General features: G+C 51.5%; 1 protein-coding gene and 1 non-coding gene across 2 annotated transcripts; one reads left to right on the top strand and one right to left on the bottom strand.

Moving 5' to 3' along the window:
* Positions 1-1,294: 1,294 nt before the first annotated feature.
* On the bottom strand, positions 1,295-6,607 carry CAV3 (caveolin 3). The gene is made up of 2 exons (XM_052777476.1): positions 6,405-6,607; positions 1,295-3,409 (listed from the first exon to the last, which is right to left on the bottom strand). Exons 1-2 carry the CDS (start codon positions 6,516-6,518, stop codon positions 3,068-3,070), a joined length of 456 nt encoding a protein of 151 aa, XP_052633436.1. The 5' UTR covers positions 6,519-6,607; the 3' UTR covers positions 1,295-3,067.
* Positions 6,608-19,358: 12,751 nt separating this feature from the next.
* TRNAI-AAU (transfer RNA isoleucine (anticodon AAU)) lies at positions 19,359-19,432 on the top strand. Its single transcript has one exon. It is a non-coding gene; the product is annotated as a tRNA-Ile (tRNA).
* Positions 19,433-20,936: the final 1,504 nt, after the last annotated feature.

The raw sequence follows: 20,936 nt of genomic DNA, 5'->3' as shown, positions 1-20,936 counted from the left end.
TTACAGCTGGACTCCGTGGGGTTTAACGGAGAAACTCCTGTTGAGTCCCCCGAGGCCAAGCTTTTGCTTTGGGTTTACCGCAGATCGCATTTAGTCTTTTACACCAATGCAATTTTCTTGCTCTGTAACGCACAAGGTCATGCTTATGGCATGGATTTTTAATTGTTAAGAAATACCTGTAAATAAAGTTTTCTGACTGTGTTGTGATGGAAAGCGGGAGGGGAAGTGCAGAAGGAACACTAGACTAAGAAAAGGAAGGAAACCGATGGGAAACAACGCTTTGAACGCAAGACCCAAGTACACTCAGCATAACGATGCTTTTGTCTATTGAGTACTGCACCAAGCACTTAAGGTCTGCACACCGCTTTATTGCACAGCATGAAGCTATGCTCCTGCCTTTGCTCACGCTGCCTCCCAGATCTGCAGCTGGGGGGGATGTGCAGAAGCAAGGCCTGCATGCAGTCAAAGGGTAATACAATTTGGCCTTACATTTTGGGAATGAATATGAAAAATGCATTTAAAGGTGTACTTTATTTTGTCACTGTCATCAACAGGTACATTTTCACCTTTCATATCCTGGCATTCCTTTGACTTTTTTGTAGTAGCTTCAAGTGAGCTCTCAGCACATTTGCTGAATATGACCCAGCACATTCAGTCTCAGCGTATTTTACCAGACGTTTATATTCTTAGGAAAGCATATAGCATTTTCCTCCCATGTTCACCTTCTTTCTCCTTGACAGTATTTAATTCCTGCACAAAACAAGGAGGGGTGTGTGTCCCATTTTATCGTGAACCCAGGGGCCTGGAGCATCCTCTGTCTGCCGGGAAGGAAAGGCAATGTGGCGATAGATGTTACCAGGACTGATGCACAGAGCAAGGAGGAAGCTTTGGGAGAGGCCGGGCATTGCCTTGCGAGCCCTGGTTGCAATTACTGGCTGCGGTTTTGGGGTCAGGCAGGCAGGGCCGTGCCCCCACTCGTGGGATACTGTGTTCTCCAGCCGAGCGATGCTGCAGCCCACAGCCGAGCTCCTGCGCCGTCCCTGGGCTGTGGTGAAATGGGGACGGGGAGAGGAGCTCCAGGTTTGTTGCAGTGGAAGGATATTGAACACGCTGTTGAAAAACCTTTCATAAGGGTCAAAAGAAAATAGAGGTGCTGACACGTGAGTGGTGTGTGTTCCATGTGCGGGGAGCCCATAGAACACTGCGTTGGGGGGATTAGAATTTTGGAGGTTTTTTTGGGTTCAGGCTGTGAACTACTAGAACAAAAAGGATTAAAGAGAGTATAATTCCAGTATTGTTTTTAATTATTTTTATTCCCACAAAAAGCTTTAAAAAATGCTCATGATAAAGTGTTTTTGGAGACTTTTTTTCCCCTACAAATACCTAAATATCTTTTTTTTTTGTATCGCTCCATCCATCTCGAGGCCGGGAGTTGCTAGAGCATGGGTGCTGTATTGCTATGGAATAATGGAAGTCCACAATCCCAAGCCATTGGAAGAACACCAATAGAAAATCTGGCTCTTTCTTGTCCTTGGCATGGCACTAGAAGAGATTTCGGCTCCAAGTCTTTGTTGGAAGCCAAGGGAAAAAAGCACATGAATACAATTGAGAATAAACTCTGAACAACGAGACCTCCTGGGCCCTGATTCAGCAAAGCACTTAAGGCCAGAGGCAAAAAAGCATTTAAGTGCCTCAAAGTTAAAGTATGGCTTCATGGAAGATGGACTAAACAAATCAATTGACAACACAGGGGAGGAAATAGCTCCGAATCGGACTTTTTTCCCCTGGTCCCTGTGTTTTCACTGGAGCTGGAGCCGCTGGGAGCGGGCAGTGTCCCGAGGAGGCTCCCTCCTCCGCTCCCCCCCACACATCTGGGCGAGCCCCGCGGGATGCTTTGGGAGGCGACCGGCTGGAGGGAAGGGTGCGAGGCAGCACGTCGGATGCGGGTCTCCTCCCGAGGGGTCGGCATGGTCGTGCCCCCCCGCAGCCTCGGTCGCTCCGTCCCAGCGCTGGGACAGCAGCTAAAGCAGGGCAGGGCATGGAGCAGAGGGACAGCCCTCGCCGTGTAAGATAAATGCATTGCTGTAGGCTAGAGCTTACTCAGCATCAAAGAAGCAAGCACGTAGTAAATATCCTCCCTGAGAAACAAGCCAAAGCTTGACTTAAAGCCAAGCTCGTCATTTCTCAAGCGACGTTACCAAAAGCCATTTGTTCTCGTTGCTCCCCGTGGTGCTGCCCGGCTGCCCTCTCTGCAGCCCCAGCGTGCTTGCGGGCGATGCGCAGGACAGCCGCCCGCCTATGCCGTGCTGCCTGTTGAATCCTGACCGCAAGGCATAACGATGCCCCATAATTGAGTAGTGAGTGTCAAACTGCCACAAATGGGTTTGCAGCTGCCCGTGGCCCAGGCTCAGCACATAATCCCAGAAGGCAGGCACAACATTTCATGCACTAATTGGTCTGGATTTCAAAGCTTTGCTGAAATGCAAACAGATACGAAAAAAAAGTTTGTTTTCACTATTCTATCCATAAAACTTTTGTGCAGCGTGATTTAATACAGAAGCTTCCACAACAACAATTATTTGCAGCAAATAATAATTCATATGTGAGTTTTTCTCTCAGTGTCATGCTAGACCGAAGGGATGGAGAAGCAGGCAGGGTTTGGTCTGTTGTCCAGCAGCATCTCTGCACCCTTGCTTCTCACTCTGCAGCTGCAGGTCGTGGCCCAGGGCTGTGGTTCAGGAGATGCTGCACTCCCTCCCGCAGGAGCAGGACATGATGCTGGGGGTCCTTGGAGGGCAGAGGGCTCTCCCTGGGCTGCTCGCTGAGCCTCGATGGGCTTCTCTTCTCCTAAAGCTGCTGGCTTTGGGATGGAGGAAGGGGCAGCCTGGCGTGCCTCCATCTGCAGGGAGCATCCCCGGCAGCCAGCACTGCTGCAGAGCCCTGCCGCACCGCGCAGGTCCCTGGGGCCGGGTGTCCATGTCCCCGAGGGCAGGGCACGCTGCAGGAGCCAGGGAAACCTGCACAGAGGGGTGGTTGTGCGAGGGCTGGTTGGGGCGGCCGTAGGGACCTAGATCTCCTTCCGGAGAGCGACTCTGATGTTGCTGCAGATCTTGGAGAGTGCCTCGAATAGCGGGTCGCAGAAGGTGTGGATGCAGAGGGAGTAGATTCGGCTGACGCACTGGATCTCTATCAGGTAGCTCTTGATGCAGGGCACCACTGCCCAGATGTGGCAGAAGGAGATGAGGGCAAAGAGGAAGCCCCAGACGACTGCCAGCGGGATGCCCAGGATGGCAGAGAGCAGCCGGTAGCACCAGTACTTGCTGACGGTGAAGGTGGTATAGCTGGTTTTCCAGACACCGTCAAAGCTGTATGTTCCCACAGGCTCAGCTATCACATCCTCAAAGTCCACCTGGGAGGAGAGAAGACGGAGGTAAGGGGGGCTTGGGGGGTTGACAAGGGCTCCAGGGCAAGGATGAGGATCTGCTGCAACGTGAGAGGAGAGCCTGAATGGAGGGGGCTGGGGAGACCAAGGGCCGTGCTGGGGAGGACGGCTCCCCTGCACCCCCCCAAGCAAGGACAAGCCCCCGTGCAGCAGGAGAGCCCCTGCCCTGGCAGAGGTCGGAGCGGGAGATGGCGCGGGGCTCCCGGCACAGCCTGGTCTCAGCCCATGGGCAGTGCGAGACCCCAGGCTTGGCTGCTCCAGGACACGTTCCCTGGTCCCAAACCCCGAGCTGTGGATGCTTCCAGGTGCTGGGGCCAGGCACGAGCCCTCGGAGCAGGAGCTCTGCATGGGGAGTGTTTACTCCGGCGTTGGCCAGAGCCCTTTCCTACACTTTTTTAGCATTCAGGGACACGGGCTGCCTGCTTGGCAAGAAGGTGGTTTGTGCTAATAAAAATCCAACCGCCCTCTTGATTTATGATGTATTTATTTATATATGCAGATGCGAGGTGCTCAATTCTGGCTGTCTGCGTTCTGTCTGAAGAGGGAGAGAGATCGGCTCAGCCATGCCCTTACAGGGATAGTGCCGTTATGTGCAGGCATTGTGAGTGTCTCTGAATGACAAATACGCTTAAAAGCCTCTGAACTACGCATACAGATCTCATTGAGGTGTAACTCATTTCTAGGGGATACGCGAGCCAAGCTATTTGTCTTGAAAAATAGCATGGCCTTTTCTTGGGAAGCTAATGTGTCTGTTTGTACATTTATGTTAAATTGCAATATCCATTCTGGTTTTAGAAGCACTTTGATCATAAAATCATTCTGCATCATCTTTAATTTCCTGGAGTGGATAGGAGGTACTGGGAGAAATATTGCCATGGATTAGGAATCAGCAGCCAGGTTAGCTGGTCCCAGAGAGCCTGTCAGCAGCTCCCGGGAAAGCCCTGCTGCCCAGGTGGGCTGGGGATGGAGCAGCAGGTCACTGCACAGCTGCCTGATGAGCTCATCAGGGGATCAATTAATGAAGGGAGTGGCAGGCTATAAGAGAAGAGTCTCTGCCTTGCTGCTTCTTTTGCTAACAGTGCACCAGGAGCAGGTCTGGAGGAGGGCTGGAGGCAGAGGCTGAATCCTGAGCTGAGCCTGGGCACTGCCCCAAAGTGTTCAGGGACCAGCAAATCCAGGTACCGCTCCGTTGTTCTATTGCTTTGCTGGGGAGGAGGCTTTTAAAGCTCTGCAGAGCTTCTGTGGCCAGTGCCACCGCTGTAACTGCAATATGGTCTCAAATTCTGGCTGTTGCACCACAAGTCTCGGGATGGGTTTATCTATGGCCACGGAAACCCTTCAACCTGCAAAGCACTCTGTTTCCCTGCTTCGCTCTGGTGGATGCCTCTCTCCCTGCTGTGCTTTTAAGAGCATTATGTGCTTTAATGCCCAGGGTGGTTTTGAGTGTGTTGCTGCCCACCGGAGAGTGGGGAGGCTTTGGCTTTCCGTTTGGGACACTGTCAAGCGGCAACAGGGTGAACTGTGCTCCCCGTCCTGGGGCTGGCTCTGCCCTCCCTCCCCAGCCTTATCGGCTGTGCTATTTTTAAGGTGGGAGGAATGCTAGGTAGCTAGAGCAAATGCTTTGAGAACTTCCAAAGCTGATGAAGCAGCAGCGTGGCCATCTCAGTGGGTGAGCTTGAAAATCCTCTTATAGGCTTTTAGGGATCTCCCAGTGGGAAAAGGAGGGAATGGGGCTGGCATGAGGGGTTAGGGATGGCCTGGAAGGTGCTGGCATTACCCCCCAGTAGTGGCTGGTGACATCTCCAAGCTGGGGAGCACGCAGGTGTGCCCCAAAGTGCTGCCTGGCTCTGCGGGTGAGCGGGCTGACGGCTGTCCTGGTCCTCGCCGCACCGGCAGCACGGCTGACGGCAGGATGGTGCTGCCGCAGCCCTGCGCCTTTCGGAGCCCCGGGCCAAGGCTGTTGAGATGCGCTGGCACAGTGCGGCATGGATGTGGGACGTGCTGTTGGAACGCGCTGGAGATACCGAGGTGCCTGGCAGCTGTCATGGGCACGTCTCGCTGTGCCAGAGGGGTGCCCATGTACAGCTGTCACTGTCACAGCTCATCTGGGGGGGTTAATTTGACCATGCCACGATTTTAGCTGTAGTAGTGTTTTAATGCACAAATGCAGGCTTGCATTTCACCAGTGTGATCGAGGTCACGGCCTGTTACAAAGCCTTTGCGAGCAGGCTCAGTGTGTGCTGCCCCTTCTGGCATGTCATCTGCTTTGGTCTCCCAAATACAGTTTTAACAAAACCCTTCTATCTCCTCCTGTTCTCCTTTGGGCCAAAATTATCTTTCGCATAATGCTAACAAAGCTTAGAGCAACCATGCTTCAGTGGTCAGCATTGGGGAAAATGTTTCCCTGCTCAGCTAGGCTGAGCACTCCTCTTGATCAAAAATAGACAGAGGCGGCTTGCTGCACCCTCCTGCTGCCGTGTGGGAGAAACAATCTTCTTCCAAACAGGACAACACATATCTAAATGCTCTGGTGGTCTGATTGTCAGGTCTTGAAGACTAGCAGTCTTCTTTCAAGGTTCCTTTTAAATCAGTGGTAAGGGCTGACCCTGTTTTATTTTTGCCTCCCCCACTTACTGGTACAAAGGAGGGCAGCTCCATAAATTTTCAAGGTACAGCCGTAAAGTTGGAGAGCGTGTTCAAGGAGTGGGAAATATTGCATGAATTGGAGCCATGCACACCACGCAGCCCCCCAGCCAGCTCCTGGGTGCTCCTGGCAGCAGGGTTGTGGCTTGTAGCGGGTTACGTCCCTGCAGCCCCAGGTAATGCCACCTCTGGAGACACGTATCCCAGGGACTTACAGCCCTGGCTGAGGTCAAGCCAAATACAGAATGACAATACCAATATAGTGATTGCATTAAGGAGGCAGCGCTGCTTCTAAAACACAGTGCTGAGCAAGTCCTACCTTTACAACGTCCTCGTTTATTCGCTTTGGGTCTCTGTTCACCAGGTCAATCTCCTTGGTGAGCTGGTCCTTGATGATGATCCTCTCCTCCAGCTCGGTCTGTTCCTCTGCCATGGCTGCTCTGCCGCCGGCTTGGCTCTGGATGGTCACAGGGCAGGGAATTGGGGCTCTGCTGGAGGAGGACCTGGGGGAGGGCAGGGTGTGGAAGCACTGGCCCCCCCTCTGCCCACTGCAGCTGCCCTGCAGCCCTGCGCCCCTGGCAGCGCTCCAGGCTAAAATTAATGTCGTGCTTCCTGTGGCTGCTCTAAAGTGTCCCTTAAAGGGGCTTTGCTGGGGACAGCCCCCTGTGCTGTCACCTCGGGGGGGGGCACATCTGTGGGTGGCTGGTGGCCCTCGAGCTGGGGCAAGGGTGGCACAGGGGGGTGGGTGTGCAGCCCCCCAGCCCTCGCAGCCCAGCTGTGCAGGTGGGAGTTTCCTCTCACATGGACAGGCAGCGTGGGAGAAACAATGCCCAAACTGGGGCAAAAGTCCTCAAAAGCCTGAGAGAAATAGTTGTTTATGAGGCAGACTGCTGTTTGCAAATCTGTAAATGAAGTGGCTCAGGGGAGACAGGAATTGTGTCTATAAATGTCACCCAAAGAAGCCTCATTGTCCTGCGACAGCCAGCGAGCCTTGGGATCCCTCCGGGAGCCTAGAAGGCGGCTCACAGTATCAGCTTGGATTCCTTCAATTCCAACTTTTTCATACGGAGAAGCTTGAGGAAATCAACAGACCAACCCACAGATCTCTAATGGTCCTGCTATCTCCTCCGTGAACACTGGGCACAGTGACATTTAGCGTATTAACGAAGGTTTATTTAACTTGTGCTGTATTTTGATAATCCTCATCAATGTCTCCAGTGCTCTCTTGGTTTTTGCAAAGTGAAGATTTGTTTAAATCAAGTCTGGTGGTGCTGTGGGTGTGTGCTTTTCTGTTCCTTCACGCAGGCAGTGCAGGCAGCCTGTCTGCACACCTTTTGTGCTGATACAACACAGCAAGAGTGAGAAGGGGTAGAGAGGGAAGGATGTATGGCTGTTCAGGAGGAGGGATCAGTGCCCCCGAGGTGTCTGCACAACTGCTGAGCATGGCAGAGGCTGCTTCAGAGCTGCTGTGCTCGGCTGGCACAGCAGGGGGGGAGGTATTTTAACTGCAAAAGGCTGCTGCCTTCCAAAAAATCAGTGCCTGTGCAGTGCTGTCCTTATCAGACCCATGTGGCTTGGTGCCGGGAGCCTTCAGCACTGCAACAGCTTTGTTCCAGCCCTTTGAGTTTATATAATACAGTGCAAAAATGGGATTGGGTTCTTTCATTTGGCTGAGGTGTCGGAGGTCTCTCAGGCATACTCATTTTTCCCCGAGAACTTGTGACGGCGAGGGCCTGGCTGAGTGTCACTGCAGGTCGAAGGCTGCCAGACTCCTCTAATTGCTGCTGCTGCCCATGGTGTTTTTTCAGTACTTTTTCTGGAGTCAGGGTGGTACCTCAGTCTGGAAACTGTTTTTCTTGGGATTTCTGCTCTAGTGAAAGCAGATGTGGTGATGCCCTGGGGTATCACGTATCTGTGGCTGACACTGTGGCTAACACTGTGATCACTGCAGCTTGTCAGAGACCTCCCCGACTCCTCCTGTAGGGAGAGAAAGGGCAGGACTGGGGGTGGGAAGGTAACCATGCAAACCCATGGGGTATTGCAAAAGTAAAGGAGGCACCTCTGGAGAAGGGACAAACTCTGTAAAGGGTTATGAGCGTGGGGTTGTGGATTTAAACCTGGGTGGGCTGCTTCTGGAGAGGAGTGCCCATCAGCGACCCTGTTGGGGCTGCGTTCCTCTGGGTGAAAGGATGCTGGAAAACCCTTCAGCAGCACCAGTTCCACATCCCCGGATCTCTCACCAGCAGGATGGCTCAGTCTGGCCCTGTTCCTTTGCCTTCCCGCAGGGTGAGTGCAGCAGCAGCCACAGCTGCAGTGTTAAAATGCACCTGGGAGGCAGCAAGCTGCTGCCTGTGGTAAAATGTGCCCAGAGCTGGTCGGGTGTGGGAGTACCCAGAGCCCAGCTCGAGACAAGCTGCTTGCTGGTCTCTGCCCTTCGGCAGGGATTTCGGACCTGCGGTCAGTCAGTGACCCAACTCTCCATCCGCGGTGCCAGCACTGGCTCCTCCTTGGCAGCAGCAGCAGCTGGAAGAGCCCAAACCCAGCATGGGCTGGTGTTGCAAGTAAAAAAATCCTCCATGTTCCAAAGCTTTGGGCATCAGCTTTAAGGCCAGACCTGCTCTGTCATGGCTGAATTCCTCTCTAACGAAGTTTTGTAGCACCACCGCTGTGATGGCTAAGCACTTCAAGCTAGATTGTGAAGGGTGTTTTTGCAAAATAAGCTGTTTTTCCCTTACTCTGAGCTGAGGGAACACATTGCTGGTGTAAGCGGGGCTGTGAGCGGAGGCGGCATGCGTGAGTAACCACCGTCTGATGGAAGAGCAATGCTCGCTTGGCTGGGAACCAGCGCCAAATTTAGGAGGCACAGCTGCTCCTGGCAGTGCTGTCCCCTCACAGGCAGAGGAGTGCGACACAAGGTATTTGCTCTGCTGCATTTTTCTCAACCCGTCCCACGTAGAAGGCTTTACGCTGGGAAGGGGGGGGTTGGTGACCTGCCTTCCCCATGGTCTGGGGGGGCTTGGCCGGCTGCCCCGAGACCCAGGGCCGTGCTGGGGGACAGCAGAGTGGTCGCGGGGAGCAGCACACGCTGAGCCCTGCCCCACCTCTCGTATGGCATTTCTAATGGCGCGAGTCACTTGCTGTCTTTAGGCTTGGGCTGGGCTGGTCCTTGCTGTCTGCACCCAGGCACGCGGCTTTGCTGTCCCAGGCGTGGCGTGGGAGTAGGAAAATGTGAACCCACGTAGTGGTTAACGTGCAGTTAGTAAGTGTCTCAAGTAGCAATGAGAGAGGAGGAATATTCTGTTGCACCGTAGATACTATAAATAAATCTATTTCCGAGTACTTTAAGGCTGTGAATGGGACACCATGTAAAAGCTTCTGGTGTGCAGAGGCTGCAGTGGACTACCAGTAATATTAGTTTGTTGGTAACTGGTGACAACCAGAAGTTTAATTACTAAGTGTAGATGATAAAACAATAGCAGTTTTAGCAAATATTAATGCTCCCCTGGGGATGGATATAGATGAGAGATGCATTGAGAGAATTTGCTGGCCATGGCTTGACTTGTGGAGACCCTCTCCCAACCTGGCCATGCAAGAGACAGCCTTTAATTTCTTGACAGTGCCTTTCACTAGTACCAGCTCACATGTCAGCTGCACAGGAATAAAGTCGTTGTGCCTTTCAATATAAAGTCCAGCTTTTGTATAGCAAATGCATTCCTCCTTCCAGATCAGGGGCTTCTCCTTGCGCAGGTTTTCTTGCCTGCCCATGCTCCAGGCAAGTCCTAAGCTTCAGCTGGTCCTCTTGTCCCTGGAGCGCAGCTGCCCTCAGCCAGCCCTTGCCCATACATCTGTCCAGCTCTGAGTGTGGAGGAAGGGGATTCAGGCTCACGCAAAAGACTGAGCAGATTGAGTGCTCCTGCACGCATGGAGCACACTTGGGTGTTTTAAAACCCAGCTCCACATGCCAGTGCAGGAATCTGGGGTGTGCCCATCACCAGAGGATGGCTCCTACCCTGTAAATACAATATTGCTGGTGGCCACTGCACTGAGAAGCCTCTTTTGTTCAGCTCTGCTGCTGCATGCTTTCTTTCCCCTTCTATGAGCAGCTCCTCTCGAAGCTTTGTGCTGCAGCACTGGCAGAGAAGGAGGTGCAACTTGGCTGCTGCTGGGGTCACCATTTTGGTCTGGAGCTTACCAGAGAAGCAGGGCTTGGGCATGCGGCTTGGTCCTCCTCATCCTGAAAACTTCCCAAACCATCAGGCATCGCTTAAGACATGGAGACTCCACTTCTGTTTAGCTTGGAGTGTTTTTCCTACGCTCCCCGTATGTCAAGTCTTTTGAAGGCTTTTTTTCTCCCAGGAAAATGGAAAGAGTTACACATGCAGCAGAGGCAGGAGAGGCGATCCGGCAGGAGCAGGGCAGGGCTCGACAGTGGAAGCGCAGGACATGCCTGCTCAGTGCTGCTTGGGTCATGTCTTGTTCTCTGCTGAACAGACCTTCTCCAAAACAGATGCCGTGAAATGCTTGCTTTGCCTCTGATGCGTGGAGTGGGTGCTGCTCCCTCCACTGCTCCTCTGTGTGTGTTGGAGCTGGGTGCCTGTGGGAGTTGAAGCCCACCTGCACTGAAATTCCCATCTTTCATTTTGAGAACATCTGTTAGGAAACCGTGTGAGAAGTTTCCCTCTGCAAAAACAAATAGTTACCATTGTCCCCCCTGACCAGCCTTATATGTGATTGCAAGGGGAGTATTGCTTTTGGAAAATAGATTACCAAAACCTGGGCTGCCTGTGGGCTAGAAGGACTGGTGCTATGACCTTAGAAGCCTTCCAGAAGCCAGATAAATAACCTGCTGCTTGGTCCCAGCAAGTAAAATACATTTCTTTCAAGCAGAGAAGAATAAAGCAGCAATAAAGCTTGCAGAAATCAAAGCTCCTATGAAAATAAATTGACCAGAATTGCAGTGAAGGAATAGTAAAGAAGAAGGAGAAATTGGGAGCTTTTGCTATCAAGTCCTCTGAGAGCGTGCGGTATGCTGTGGGAGAGAGGAGAGTCAGGTACAAAGTGATGCTGGTAAATTAAGTCATAGGTTAAAGCAGGAGGAATGGCTCAGTGCGTAAGTTCTGACCTCAGGGGCTTTTAATCCTTCAGCTCAGTTTAGCGTGTGTAACAAGGAAAGTAAATGAATATTTCAAGTGAGTGGAAAGCGCTGCCAGATGGGAGTGAGGGTAAGGGATCAGCTCTGCCTTCAGTGCTTGGAGCAGAGCTCTCTTTTCATCTTTTTCTAAAAAGCAAAACAAAACTACCTTTCATGTCTCCATCCCACGAGCATCTTTTAGCTCTTCTGACTACCTGTTGCAAGTTAAAGCTCAGTTTTAATGATCTATTCCCTAGTGTTACTTCTCCCTGAAAATCGGAGCCTGCCAGTGGTGGTAGTGTGATCCTGTATTTCGTTTCTTTTGCATAGTACCACCGTGATGCTGTAAGTCAGAAGCTAGAGGCTGGGTCTCCTCTGGTGGCAGGAGAACATGTGTGCAGGCTTGGGAGTGCTGGGGATGAGGTTCTCTTGTTTTGGGAAGAAATCTGCAAGCCTGGCCAGTGAGTCTGCAAACACCTGATTCTCTCCTTGTCTGTCTTTGCTGGCTTGCAAGAGCACCAGGATGAACTGTGGGCAATGACTTTGTGCCATGTGAAGTTTGCACTATGCAGCACCTTGAGTTTCATGTACAGAAATCATTTATTATTAAAGTAAACAAGTTGAACTGAAATACACAGGAGAAGCAAAAGCCCCAGGTAAGAAAACTGTTTAATGCACACTTTTGCTGGTCAACTTGAGAACACTTGAGGGGATTATGTGTGCTTCCAAGTGAATGGGATGTGTCTTCTCCATCTGCCTCAAATTCCCTCTTTCTGTTCCTGGTGTCTCCTCTCTCTCACAGGGACTGCAAGCCAGAACTTTCCTTGATCACAAACGGCACCTTGCCCTTTTCCTGCCTGGATCTCCTCTCTGTTAGCATGAAAGAAGAATCTGGTCCCACTGGAGCTATTTGTGTCAGAGCCCTTGGATGAAAAGCCTGGCCCCTGTAGGACCGGTCCAGAGACCAGTGCCCTGCCCCCCTGCAAGTGGCACAGGGTCTCTTGCATTTAGGCTAGTCCTTGCTCTTCAGTCCTCAAGTGCTAACAAGTACTGAAGATACAGAGGGTAGGGGTTTAATGGCATTGCCATTTCAGAGGCAGCTGAAATAGGTGGCTGGCAAATAAAAGTTTGACTAGAAGCTCTGTCATGTCTAATATCAATTAAAATTAAATTTCACTGAGGAAGTACAGAAAAACATTCATTTATCATTCAAGTCGTTGCCTTAGTTTGTTTCAATTCAAACTGGTTTGCCCTTTAAAGAGAGAGAAAGTCTATGAATATCAAATTCATGCCCCTGTGGATATATGACCACCTAATCTTTTTGCATTCTTGTCTCTGTTGTAAATGCTGGGATAGGAGCTTGAGACCCTCTTCCCAGTAGGATGCAGTGGGCTGTGGGTGTGCTGCTGGGCTGGGGAGCGAGTGCTTAGGGCAGGCAGGTGCTCTGCCACTTCTGCAGATGGGAGCAGGGCAGGGGGCAAGTTTAGGGTCACAGAGCAGAAGCTGGACTGTCCTGGTGGAAATCCTTTTCTTTATTTGTAGTGAAGCCCCTCAACATAGAGTAAGGATGGAGAGCTCAGCTGTGACGCAAAACATGTAAAGCTGCATTTCATCCTATGGTCTACAATCAACAATTCTTCCTTTTGTCTTAGTTATGAGCTTCTTTTTGCTTTGGACATGCTTGCCCTGAATCTCTGGGATGCCCAGATGCTGAGGGTGCAGCAGCTGCGGTCAGAGCCGCTGGGTCTGGGCTGTTGGCGATGTGATGCAGCAGTGCCCGATGGCTGAGGGAGAGGGGGCTGCCCTTCAGCAGGGATGTGGGAGACCTGAGGAGATGATATCACATTAAGACACCCCAGGTACTGAAGAGTTTCTGCTTTTAATGCTGTGTCTAACCATACCAGTGCACTGGGTATCACACAAAACATCTACAACTGTGTTTCTTGTTATGCAGTGCATCAGGCACTAATTGAGCCTCTAAGTAACTGCTAGCTATTTCCTAATTCCCTCTTAATCACATTCTTATGGCTGTGGGCAAAGCTACATTTAAAATGTTGAACAAATGACTGTGTCCTGTATCAGATTAGAGGAAAAAAAAGTAGGTACTGGAGTAGCCGGGATGTTTCAGCAGAGCAGTCACCCTTCTGCAATGACTTCTCCCGCTGTCGCCGGCCGCCTGCAGCCCCGGGCCAAGGGCCATCCGTGCTGCTGGGGGGGATGCCCAAAGCCCGAGCGCTGCCCGGCTGCATCCTGCCCGTCTCGGGGACACGGTGCCCCGACACGGTGCTGCGAGCCCCGGCTGACGGATCGGCGATGTCGCCAAGGCCGAGCAGGGCTGGGGGTGTCTCGCCAGCCCCCGCCAAGCCGGGCTCTTCGCAGTGCTGCTGCTGGACGGTGCCAAGCCTGCTCTGAGAAAAACCAGCACCGAGTAACTCATGGGATGTTGTTCCTCCTCTGCTGAAGGCACAGGAGGACAGTTTTGGAGCGGTCCCCTTTCAGCTGGTGTTTTTATCTCCTCTTAATCTCAGCTCTCTTCTCTCACACCAGCAGTCTAAATTCCTTTGGATTTTCATTTTAAAATAGCCTTGCTTGGCTTTTCCTTATCAAGAGAGAGTCTTTTCTTGATTTATCGCTTATGACACAACCAGTTGGGTAGTCTGATAATCAGATTTAACTAGTTGGTGTGCTGCTGATTAGAAGTAGGGTCCAAACTTGCCTTTGGCTATTATTTATCCTGGTGTCATTAGTTTTTTCTTTAATCAAAAAACATGCAGCAGTAGAATAATGTTTTCCCTTTCAGCAAAGAGAAACAAGCTGCAAGATCAGGAGCCAGGTAATGAGGGGAGGCACTGCCAGTGCACAGAAGATTGCAGTTATGGCATGTTTTGCATCAAGCTACAGCGAACGCAATGGGAAACCAGACAGTTAAAACTGTCTTGCTGGCAAGAAAATGGCCCCAAATAGGGACTTTGCAACATAAGTTTAAGGTAAGAAGAAAGTGACTGCGTTTGTGTATGCCCTGAGCAGCGTGAAGCATGCCTGGGGGTGGTGGGGGGGTGCAGACCCCCAGGCACTGCCCCTCGGGCCCCCACTCGCGTTGACTGGTTGAACAATGCTGCAGCTGCGTCCTGCAGCGCTCGGGCTCCGGGGAGGGCCCCTTGGCCAGCACATCAGGAGTGGGGCTAGCTGCTACCCTGGCCTGGGCTCAGAGCTCAGATGGGCTCAGCCCGAGCTCCAAAGACCCCTTCTCGGGAACAAATATCCCTGCGACAATGCTAAGGAGAGGGATTTGCGGTTTGCAAATCCGCTGGGATGCGGGTGGGTTTGGGAGCCAGCGGGCAAGCTGCACACAGCTCTCCTGCGGGAGCTGCTCTCCCTGGGCAGAGAGGAGCACAGCGAACCCCGGGAGGCACAAGGGTGGCAGGGTGGGTTTCACCCCTGTTGCGTTGTTCTGCTCTCCTGACCCCAGCCTGTCCTGGGGGGCAGGGACCAGCACCCCTCTCCACCAGCACCTCTCTCTCTGCTGCCCAGCAATCCCATGGGAAGCCGGGTCGGTGGGATGTGGCTGCTGCTGCTCCCAGGTGGCTGCGGTAGCAGAGGTGAGGCTGGGAGCAGATGATGGTGTGTGATACCCTACTACTTTATGGCTATATTTTTAGAAATGGCTAACTTTGCTGTCTGGATTCCCTGTATTGTTTAGCTTTGCTGCACAGCACCTATTGCCAAAATTATGCAGACGTCAACCAGAGCTGCAGTTGTAAAAATGAACAAATCCTCCTGTGGCAGCCCGGGGCAGCTGTTTTGGCAGGAGCTGGCTGACTGCTGGTGTAAAGTTGCACTTGGGATACCAAGGCCAAGTCAAATTCAGGTTTCTAGCTCCATCAGTTGAAGTGGGAAGAGTGTTTGGCCGGTGTGTATGTAGGAGAGTTGGGGTTGATACCGCTTGGCTTGCCAACCTTGATGTGACAGTGTAGGCTGGCTGTGGCGGCTGGCTCCTGTCCTGGGTGGCCACGGGGTCCCTGAGCTGCTGCAGTGCAGAGGAGCCCCTGTTGTACTGTAAGGACAGACCGTAAATACACTTTTGGTTCTGCTCCTTCATGAGCACATGCCATGCTGCAGCAGAAGGACCACACTGACTGTCCTGGGCTTGGTGGAGGAGGCTGGGAGAACAGAACTGGAGCACGTCTCCTCGTAGCCTGCCCCTGGGTGCAGCAAGCCTGTTGCTGTTAAAAGGAAAGTCTTACTGATGGCTTCAGGACTCCACTTTCACCCTCCAGACTGGCATTTTTTGACAACATAGAACAGGTTTGAGAGGAAGGAGAGCAAGTGTTCTACCCTCTTTGAGGTCCAAGGGAGAGCAGGGGAAAATTCACCCTGGTGCAATGACACGAGCAGGGTGTGTGAGATGGGATTGCTAGATGTCTGACCTGGTTGTCTAGGGGGGGTTGCTCTAGCATCTGGAAAGCCCTTTGCTTCCCCACAAGAAATGGCTGATGTTTTTTCCCCTTTCTTGCCCGGAGGTTTTACAGTGCTCTCTCGTTGCACGCTCAGTGCAGCAGAGAGGTAACACGGTTTGAAGACCAGGGCTCAGAAGCCCAGTCCTTCTTTGAAAGGAACTAGGCTAAGTTGGGCTTCGTCTGAATAAAGCACTGCATGAAGTGTTTGTGCGAGGTGGCCAAAGGTGAAGTGCAGAAAGCAATGCCTGTTACCACTCATAAATAAGAAAAGATGCTGCTCTTTGGATGATGTCATGGCAAAGATGTGCAGAGGGATTTTTGCAGTGTTGATCGATATTTCTTGGCTGTGGCGTGTCCAGGAGGCTCATAATGCCTGCAAATAAAATCCTTTCAGGCCCTGGAAGGGGGGTTAGTCTCTTAATAACACAGTGCAGAATATAGATGTCTATTTCTAGCACTGGGAGCTTTGCATGTGAAAGGTTTCAGCTGCTCTTCCCTGTCCTGTTCTTGTTCTGATCTGTTGTGGTACTCCTCTGTCTGGCAGTGGCTGCCTAAAAGCTAAATACTGGGGTGGACTCAGGTTCCAGTGTAACTGCCGACCATTTCCACCCCACCTCAAAACAGCAATTTTAGAACTAAGGTCGACAGCCAAGTGGTGTTCCTGTGGCACTGGCAGGGCTGGGGGGGGGGCCTGTAGGTAGTGTAAGCCCTAAAGTGGCAGTGGGGTTACTTTAATCCAGGAGAAAAGATGACAAGCCTGTGAGCACCTAATATCCCAGCTTAGTATGCTGACAGCTGCTAAAAACCAGTGCTGAAGAGACTGGCAAATATAGTAACATGAAAAGATAGTTTCCCATCTCCCTCTCCTCTGGGTGAATGTTTCATCTATAGCATTGCACGTCGCAATGTGCAACTGGAAAAACACTGTCTGCTCAGGTAAAGTACACATAAAACCCGTGGCCCAGTTCTGTAAAGCCAGAGTGATCTCAACCATTAAAGTCTTTGTTAAACATGAAAAAGACTTTATACTTCATGAAAGATCAGACTGACAGGAATGGATTGCTGTTTGATTGTGCTCTGGTCCAAGTTACTTTGCTCTTTCCTCCCAGGCTTTAGCAGGGTAATACTTATGTTGGGTTCTCTTCAGTATAGATGCCTCACGTGGAGGTCTCGAGCTGGTGCGCTGCTCTCCAAGGGCCCCGACCACCGGCTACAGCCCCCGGGACAAGTATTGCTACAAAAAGCAGTGGGTGGCTTGACTGGCGCTGAGCCTGTCCGGCTCCTTGCCCCTTGTCGACTGTTGCAGGCTCTGAGTCTGGATATAGCAGAGTTGTTCCTATGTGGGTTAAGTTGCTGTTGCCACTTGCATTTTAAACCTGAGCATCTCCTGCTGCGCTGCAAAGGTGAGGTCTCTGTGGCAAGAGACCCAGGCGTAGACCTTACCCTGCCAAGAGACAAGAGTTTTCAGACCTTCAATATAGTTCATGATTTTCAGTCTGATTTACAGCTTGGGAAGATGGGTTTCAGAGCAGAAATGAAAACTTGGTGGTTATTGCTAGAACTTGATGTCAGTTTTGTTCTAATTTTTTGCCCTTGATAAATGACAGCATTACAGGTATTTTCTCCTGCATCTGCCATTTCATCCATCAGTCTAAATGTGGTGTATGTCCTTGCAGCCTGCCCACGGTCTTGCAACTGAAACAATAACGGCTGATTTGCCCCGAATCCCCCCTACACGGAGGATGGTCGGCGCAGCTGAGCAGAGCGGAGGCAGGTACGTGGGGGGGGCAGGCGGGGAGCTCCATGCGCAGCAGGAGGGCATGGGTGGTTTTGGCAGAGGGGGTTACTGCTCCGGGTGCGTTGGGGTCTCTGGCTCCCACCGTGGGAGCAGCGGGTCCGTGTTTGCAGCTGCCCTTGGCTGTGCCGATGGCTATTCCCTGTACCTTGGCAGTGGGCTAGTATGGGAGCTGTGCAGGGCAGGTGCTCTGAGATGCTTTTGTGCCAAAGTTAATGATAATGGGAGAATTAACTTTTGCCAATATTCCTGTGGCAGTGCATCTGGAGGCTGAGAAGATTGCTGTGTGGGTGCAGGTGGAGCAGGGGACAGGTCAGGATCCGTCCGGACTGGGCAGGGTTCTCACTGTGGCCCCAGGGCTGGAGATGCACCACAGCTCTGTGGGAGCTGGGCTTCGTGGGGTGTTGTGGGGGTTGTAAGGCAAGTGGGCAAAGTCTCCGTGGGCAAACACCTCATGGTGGGTTGTTTTCTGATGGGGAAAATGTGGATATTTCTGGTGCTACCCCCCTCCAGCTTTGAAGACTGTCTAAAACCCGCTGGCGCTGTTATCTTTCCCCTTGGCTGTTGCTGGCATTGGGATGCTGCTTCAGAAGATGCAGCCAGAAATGTGTCTGCACAGCATGGAAAGTGGGACTTGGGCTCCAGAGCGTGTCCCTGCAGGTAATTCTTGGGGCTGCCACCCCGGTGTGACCGCCGGTTCTGGCTGATGTGAGTCATGGACTCCTCGGCTTCTCTGAGCACAGGGTGCTGCTCCTGGTCTGCCTGCTCTGGGGCTTTGCTTGGCTTTAATTTTGCAGCATTGCCTGGAGAGCTGAACTGAGCCCAGGCTGCTGAGCAGAATATGGTGCCTTACAGGGCCAAGCTGGATTCTGCCCCAGGGAAGTCCCAGGTACCTTCCTCCCCTCCATACAACGTCCATTTCCACTAGTGGATACCGAATAACACTGAGACGAAGCATTACCTCTTTTTTTTTTTTTTTTTTTCCTGCAAGACCTTGGTTATTGAAAGCAAAATAAACCGTGTGTCTTGGACAAATATTATGATATTTCATTATTCACACTAAGCGTGATAAGTGAGCTGCTTTAGGGACCATGGTACTTGATTTATTTAGCTTGGATGTGGATATAAATCCAATCTTTGGAGGAAGCATTATAACTGTGTAGGAATGCAGATGCTCTCATGTCCACTGGAGCATAGCCAGTACCTAGTACCTAATTTGTATTGTTTTAATGTAAACAGGGCACCCAAGACCACTTGTAACATGTTATAGGAACCAGGTGATTTCACCAGTGTCTAAGGAGAGCTGAAAAGTGGAAGGCATGTACCAGATCTTCAAATGGAGAAGGGAAGTTCCATTTAAGATAAACATTTCTTCAGTGCATAAAATTATTGATTACTATCCTCCCTTTTATCCTGAGCAATAGAAGAAATACTCTTTGTTTTGTTCCATTGCCTTTATCTTACAGACAGCATTTTGGGATTTCAGCTTGGATTGTCCACATCCCTAGAACAAAACCAGCAGCGATGTGTGTGTTGCACATATGGAGGGGAGGCTCCAGCTGGAGCCTCATCCCTCCTGGTGCGTTGACAGTGCAGATCAGGGCACTTTCCCCTTGTCCCACTGATTTTACATAAGATGCTTGGCCAGGCACAGCTCTCCAGGGAGTCCTCTCCTGCTCAGCCGCCTGCCTTGGTGGGATGGGGCACAGTGTTTGGTGTACCCAGGCCTGATACAGTTGCTTCTTCTATGAGTTATTTTTTTGTCTAGGTTTTAATTTTGCTTCAGAGCCTGGGATGCTTTCCTAGGTCTCCAAGATGGATAGCTACTCTATCCAGCAAGCTGTGCTCTATTAAAAGAAATGTTTCAGCTGCAAAATACAGATGTCGTGAGGCCGGTTAGCTCAGTTGGTTAGAGCGTGGTGCTAATAACGCCAAGGTCGCGGGTTCGATCCCCGTACGGGCCACTGCTTTTACCTGGAGTACTGTGTTCAGCTGCGGGACTCCCAACATAAGAAAGATGTGGACCTTTTGGAGCGTGTCCAGAGGAGGGCCACGAAGATAGATGATCAGAGGGCTGGAGCACCTCTCCTGAGAAGACAGGCTGAGAGAGTTGGGGTTGTTCAGCCTGAAGAGAAGGCTCCGGGGAGACTTTAGAGCAGCCTGCCAGTACCCAAAGGGGGGCTACAAGAAACCTGGAGAGGGACTTTGTACAAGAGCAGGCAGTGATAGGACAAGGGGTAATGGGTAGATTTAGATCAGATGTAAGGAAGAAGTTCTTCATTGCGAGGGTGGTGAGGCACTGGAACAAGTTGCTCAGAGAGGTTGTGGATGCCCCATCCCTGGAATTGTTCAAGGCCAGGTTGGATGGGACTTTGAGCAACCTGGTCTAGTGGAAGGTGTCCCTGCCCATGGCAGGAGGGTTGGAACTAGATGATCGTTAAGGTCCCTTCCAGCCCAAACCATTCTATGATCTGGGTTGAAGGCTTGAAAAGCTAATAGGTTTTTCTTTGCCTTTAAGTATGCAAGAGCCAGATCCTGTGAGGTGCTGGTATATCTTCCATGGTTAAAGCTGCTTGCAATCAGTAACCCCAGCTGGGGTTTGGCCCATGCTGGTGATCTGTGAGCTTGTTCCAGTTTTATGCTGGAGTATTCCAAGAGTTAACATTGGACTATTTGTATTTTTATGGGTGTTGGCTGACAGGCTATTTATGACAGCAGAACTACATGAATTAGTATTCCTAGACTTCCCCTGACTATACAATACAAATCATGCATGGTTGTGACAGTGTGCCCTTGTTCAAACCACAGCGTGGCAGTTCCTTAGGTGTAGCTGGAGCATCTTTGTGCACAAATTTAGGCTTTCCTGGAAGAGCTCTGCCGTTGCCTTCAGCAGTACAAGAGCAAGTCTGTGCTGGTTGCAGAGCGATGCAGCCCTCAGTGCACACCTTGGTAATTAAGGTGACCCTTCATCCCTTGGTGGCAGCTGGGCTATGGGCATGTATTGATGGGCAGGAGACTTCTGGGCTATCAAATCCAGACCTGGACCTGAGCGGCTTTCCAGGCATCATAAAGTGGCTTTGCAGTTTGATTTCAAATCTGAAGGACATTATGGGAAGTGGCATGAACATACATAATAGAAAACTGTACGAGTGTGTGCTGGCACTGCAGCCAGCCCAGCACAGTGGCATGGCCCTGCTGAGCATAGTGGGGCAGGTAGTTATTGCCAGCAAGACCCTGCCTGGGCTATGACAGGATCGACCACCTTTGAGGTGACAAAGGATTCGAGGAGAAGGCTGGCAGCAGTGAAAGCAAAGGACAGTATAATTGCTTTTGTAGTGCTCAGGGCGGGTGTAAGCAGGACAGGAGCGCACATTTGGTGGGTCCAAGCCCAAGGCAGAAGAGCCATTGCTTTGCGAGGATGCGCAACAGGAGCTGCGACACCTGCATGTGGCCGGGTTGCAGGGATGT

This window comes from Harpia harpyja, chromosome Z, assembly GCF_026419915.1.
Source record: "Harpia harpyja isolate bHarHar1 chromosome Z, bHarHar1 primary haplotype, whole genome shotgun sequence".
NCBI classification, from domain to species: Eukaryota; Metazoa; Chordata; class Aves; order Accipitriformes; family Accipitridae; genus Harpia; species Harpia harpyja.
Note: the sequence above shows the minus strand (reverse complement) of the source record. Positions and strands in the feature narration are given on the sequence as shown.

Bases quoted from the DNA above. Each gene is read 5' to 3' on its own strand.
- CAV3 (XM_052777476.1), bottom strand. From the start codon at position 6,518: ATGGCAGAGGAACAGACCGAGCTGGAGGAGAGGATCATCATCAAGGAC. The intron at 3,410-6,404 runs GTAGGACTTGCT...CTCTCCTCCCAG, and splicing joins TAAACGAGGACGTTGTAAAG to GTGGACTTTGAGGATGTGAT.